Source organism: Macrobrachium rosenbergii, chromosome 15 (assembly GCF_040412425.1).
Source record: "Macrobrachium rosenbergii isolate ZJJX-2024 chromosome 15, ASM4041242v1, whole genome shotgun sequence".
Lineage (NCBI taxonomy): Eukaryota > Metazoa > Arthropoda > Malacostraca > Decapoda > Palaemonidae > Macrobrachium > Macrobrachium rosenbergii.
In genome coordinates, this window is record NC_089755.1 from 56,996,256 (window position 1) to 57,001,797 (window position 5,542).

General features: G+C 38.2%; 1 protein-coding gene across 3 annotated transcripts in view; it reads left to right on the forward strand.

Moving 5' to 3' along the window:
- Positions 1–1,655: 1,655 nt before the first annotated feature.
- Positions 1,656–5,542, forward strand: part of LOC136846773 (serine-rich adhesin for platelets-like) — a 57,987-nt gene continuing 54,100 nt past the window's right edge. For all 3 annotated transcript variants that reach the window (XR_010855535.1, XR_010855536.1, XM_067118002.1), the window contains exon 1: positions 1,656–2,048. Coding sequence is in view for 1 of the 3 variants with exons in the window: in XM_067118002.1 (XP_066974103.1) it covers positions 1,671–2,048 (378 nt within the window). In the remaining 2 variants the exon portion in view is untranslated. The remainder of the gene's footprint in view (positions 2,049–5,542) is intronic.

Here is a 5,542-nt window from a genome sequence, read left to right on the forward strand (position 1 = left end):
AGAGGTAGAGGTAGGCCAAAGGAGATGTGGTTGAGGACAATGAGGTGGGAAGCAGGAGACGAGTGTTCGGGAGATCTAGAGGAGTTAGCCCAGGACAGAATGTGGTGGCGTGAGTTCATCGAGGCCCTGTGCATCTCCGTGGGAAATGACTGATTGATTGATTGAACTGTTGAGGTTATTGTGTGGTGTCTGTTGGGAACAGAATTTCTAAAATTGGTCAGCAGATAGCATGTATTACAAATAATATATACAGAAGACTGGCTGAGAAATGTTATCACACAATTAATGGAAAAATATAAGTTAATGGTGGAGAATTGATAAGTTAATGGTGCAGAATGGAAATATTGACTAGACTCTTGATTCACTTTTATGGTTTTTTTTTTACTCGTGAATATTCAGTCTGGTTTTTTGCTACCATTGGTATTCAGGTTTTTTTCTACCATTCATATTCAGTCTTGTATATGTTTTTTTTTACCCACGGGCATTCATATTTTTTTTTACCCATGGGTATTCATATTTTTTTACCCACGGGCATTCATTTTTTTTTACTCGGGTATTCAGTATTTTATTTTACCAATGAGTATTTAGTCTCTTGTACCCATGTGTATTGTTTTTTTCACCCATGGGAATTTGGTCTTTTTTACCCAAGGGTATTTGGTCTTTTTTACCCATGGATATTGTCTTTTTTTACCCACGGGTATTGTGTTTATTTTACCGTTGGTATTCAGTTTTGTGCTTTATTTACCCCTGCATATTCAGTCGTATTTTTTTTTTTTACCCCATGGGCATTCAGTCTTGTGTATGTCTGTTTTTAAGAAATTATATGTCACTGCAGTGGGTGGATTTATGTTTACAGGGAATGGAAATTCAGTAATACATTTTTAAAGCAGAGATTAAGTCAAAGTAAAGTAAGGACAAGATTAAATCTTATGATAATAATAATAATAATAATAATAATAATAATAATAATAATAATAATAGGAAGAACAATAAGAGTTACATCAGTAATTATTTTGAGGTCACAAAAGTAATACCCTAATGCAATTCTGTTAGCATATTAATAATTACATTTTTATGTGTATTATGTTTATTTTTTTTCTTTTTTGATAAGTGATTACCTTTTGATACTTTCTAACGAACACTGTATTATTTGGAAGCTTGAATTTCAATAGAATAGAGTTCATCTTCTGAATAATAATAATAATAATAATAATAATAGTTTCCATACTTTTTGTGTGAATAAATCCATTCTGGTATTTGAGGGGGAGTGGCTGACGTTTGTCAGGGATTGTTGCGTGTCGCTTTTGACATTCACAAAAGTGATTGTGTACGATATACCTTTACACAGATGTGTAAGTGTGAATTTACTCATTATTTTAGCATGGCCTAACACACGCAGCCATGTATATGTAAATAAATTTTGAATTTATGGTACGTATGTTACCCACTGGCTTTTGCAGAGACAGGTAGCGCATTAGCCGAATTTGAGGGCTTGTATTTAGGCGCTTTGCGTTAGTCTTTGTGTGTAATGATGCATTTATACCATAAATAAGGTCCTATACAATGTAATATAGGCATTAAAATCGCTTTATTTGGCCAAAAATATGGTGAAATGAGCGTAAATAAACATCGATTTTAACCAAATTGAAGTTACCGCTACTTTACGGCGCATGCTCGGAGATCGTTCCGCCCCTTATCTGCGAGTTTTTAAGAGCGTCGCTGATTGGCCGCAGCAGCAGAGTGCCAGTAGAAAGCCGCTCCCTGATTGGCGGGTGACGCGGCGGGAAGGCAGACGAGCCAATGGGGTGACTTGTTTATCGTCTGCTGGCTCTCAGTCGAGCAAATGGAGTAAGAATGAGTGTGTGTCGGCCAGGAGACGGTCTTGCAATTTACGCAGCAGCAAAATGGGCGACCGAGCCAGGGGCCTGACCATCGACGGCGTGAGACCCATCAAAGATCTGAAGGTGGTGGAGCTGAAGGCGGAGTTGGAGCGTCGCGGCCTCTCCAAATCGGGCAGTAAAAAGGAGCTGGTGGAACGTTTGCGAAGTGTAAGTAGGTGAAGAAGGAAGAAGTCTGTGTGTTGTGTTGGTTTGCGGTCTCTCGCTCTCCCTCTCCCTCTCACTCTCTCTCTCCCCATATCGTTCAGCATTCTTCCTCCGACGATATCGCCTCGTCTCTTCGCCCCCAAAAACCGACCCACGCCCTTGGTCGCTGGAGAACCGTTTTACAGTGATGCTTGTGTGGAAGATAAAGAAAAGAGAGAGAGAGAGAGTGAGTTCGGTGGACGACTTCCGGTTCTGTATCGATGGGAAATGACCGCAGATTCAGGTGCGGACCGAACAGTGAAAATAAGACCCTGCCAAATGTTGCGCTCATTCCGTTGTTGGCTTGTTCTCTGAGTTGGCTGTTGAGGAGCTGCATTATGAGCCGTCACTCCCTCCATATTTCTCATTTTATCGCCCCCCTGCCGTAGAAGAGGAGGAGAACGGCGCCCCTTACGTGCTCCGTGGGGGGAAATGCAACGGTGCCCGGTAGAAAGTTTGCCGTGGACGGTGGCCATAATAACTGTGACATTGTTGGAATGGGTGAAAAGATGACATTGTTGGAATTGGGGGGGAGGGGGGAAAGATACACTAAGGTAATGGATGGGGGAGGAGAGCCGTCGGGGGACTCGGTTGCCAGTGCATGTTTATACCAACGCGAAGGCGAATTGTGTATATATTCGTCGATGAGATGACACGTCTCCCCCGGATTGCATTGTAGCCAAGGAACAGCATGAGTTCGACGATGGACTGAAATAATATTTTAAAAATACCTAATAATTAACCCCAGAACGTAACGTCACCCACACTTGTGATTTATTAGGGGCGATTGGGTGTGTGTGTGTGTTGTGGGCTTGTCGTTATGTAACTAGTTCCAAGGTATCGGTACAAAATACTAATGTACACGTAAGGGTCATTCAATGGCCACCGCTTCGTAACACCTGTGCAAGTGGTCAAGATGGGTATGACAATGGCCAAGAACTTGGTTCAGTTTGACAGGTGTAGGTCATGGCAAGATCGCTTGGGAATTCAATGGTAGCCAAACGGCACTTTCAGTTTTTTTTTTTTTTTTTTTTTTTTTTTTCAGTGTCTGCTCCAGTTTTGTTTATGTTTTTCTATGGTTCAAGTATTCGATTATTTTTGGTGTGTTGATATATACAACTTTGTAGGTTTGTGCAGTTTTTAATGGGTTGTCATAGATTTTGACAGTTGCAACGGGAAATGAAGTTGGAGAATGTCTTTCTTTTTGCAAAATAAAATTGACATTAACATCAGTGTGTGTATATTTGAAAAATGTAACTGGAAATCAAATCACAAATGTTAATATCTCTCTCTCTCTCTCTCTCTCTCTCTCTCTCAAGCAGTATAGAACTTGGGTATCAAATACAATGGGGATAACAGGAGGAACAAACTTATAAAATTCTAAATATAGTAAAAAATTCCACATTGTAAAGAAGTCGGTCAGGAAGAATGTAAAGAAGTCGGTCAGGAAGAAGCAAATAAAAGAAGCTTATGATATAAAATTAAATTGGGTATAACATGATTTTGAAATTTGGAAATGTGCTGAATACATGGCCAATGCAGGGAATATAATTGAAAGTTGAAAGTTTATAAATTAACTGTTGGGTAATTTTGATTACTTAGTGGTCAGTCTATAATCCAGTTGCTGTTTGATGTCTGAAGATTAATTTTGCAATGTAAATATATTTAAAGTTTTTCTGGGATTGCACATACTGATCAGATATAATTATTTTGGAAAGTAAAAAGAAATATTGTAATGTTTGTGCCATGCTTCATTTAGAAAACTAAGTGTGTCGTGAGAAGTTGAAGACAGTTATGTGATTTTCATGAGGTCACAACCTCAATATTGGAATGGCATCTTTAATTAGCTTGCCGTGAGCACACGTACTCTTCATCGAGTGGATTCAATTTAATACATAGATAGTTTGATCGTTTAGGATGAGCAGTTTGTGACTGTATGCATTGGTGACTGGAACCCATGAAGCCTGTCAATTAATTGTGATTCTAAGAATAATTCACTATATTAAGCAGATCGTTAGGCAGCTTGTATGAACTAGAAATAGCAATTGCATCATCTGAAAACATGTTTGTGCCAAGTTAGCCAGGTAACTGGGCAGTGTGATTTGATTACAGTGGTATCATACAGTACATTTCCTTATTCCCAATGACATGCAGTCTGGCAGTTACGTGTAGTCATTATTGTGTAACTTCCTGTTTCACTTGATTGAATTTAAGATTTCAGTAAGTAATTGGCAATGTTGTACATGTCCGTTCAATGCAACTTTTGATTTAATAGGAAAGTTTGTTAGCTAACTCATGAATAAGAATTGGGGCGTCTTGTTGCTTTTTTTTTTTGGTTCGACTTTTCATACTCTTTTTACAATCTAACAGGGTAGTAAATACTGTGATGTAAACATCATTTTGGAACTGATAACAAGATTATATTTTTAGCGTGATTTTGTATCAAATTTGTAATGTTTTGCCATTGAGATAAGTAACTATTGGACTAATATTGTCTAGTTGATTTTAAATGCGACTCTCTTAAGGAGATGGGTTATTGTCTGCGAGTTTCCAGCAAGCTTAGATAGATTGTCATGTTAGACTGATTGTGTTATTGAGTTATAAATTATGACTGAAATTTACAGTAAGGTTTACTCAGCTTGTGCAGAAACTTCCATGGGTGGCACATTCATCAATGTGTACTCGACTACTGTGTTTGTTTTTGTTGCACGGTTGCATTACCTATTTTAATGTGCATTTTGTTATAAGAGAAAAATAGCCGGACAAAGGCCAGTTGGAAAACGCAGGAAATTATGGAGAAAGTGGATACATTAACACCTCGACTTTGGTATCAATAGGAAGGCACTCTTAAATGTTAAAACCATGACGGGAAAAGCTGACAAAAATGTTTATGATGATGCATTTTGCTGTTAGGTCATGCTCAAAATGTTTGTATTGAAAGTAACAAACAGCTGAAGACAGTAACACTCAGTGTGTATGACTGATAAATAATTTTCATTGATGAATAAGTAGAATATAGTGTTATTGAATGCTGATGGACAGAATCCCAGCTTGATATAGTATGTAAACCTTTACAGAAATGTGGTAAAACTGTGGAGTTTGTACTTGTTTTGTTGTACAGGGCAAATCTTTTTCTGTGCAAAATGCTACATTGTATAAAATTTGTACTGGTCAAAGTTTTATACTTGAAAGTGTTTTCCAGAAGTGGAAATGTGATGTGTTCGTACTTTTTACTCAGACTTGGTGATAGGCTTGTTTGTCATACAGATCTTGAAGGATCGCAAAATCCTTCCAAAAGGTTGTTGTTTTGTGCAGTACTGCAAATTTTTGTGATTCCTCTGGTCAAAGCTACTCTGTTGAAGTAAGAGTTGAATGACATTCTGTTGTATTCTGACAAGGTTTCTGGCACACCACTCACAGCAGCTCGTTATGTGTGTAATATTTATGGCTATTTAGTT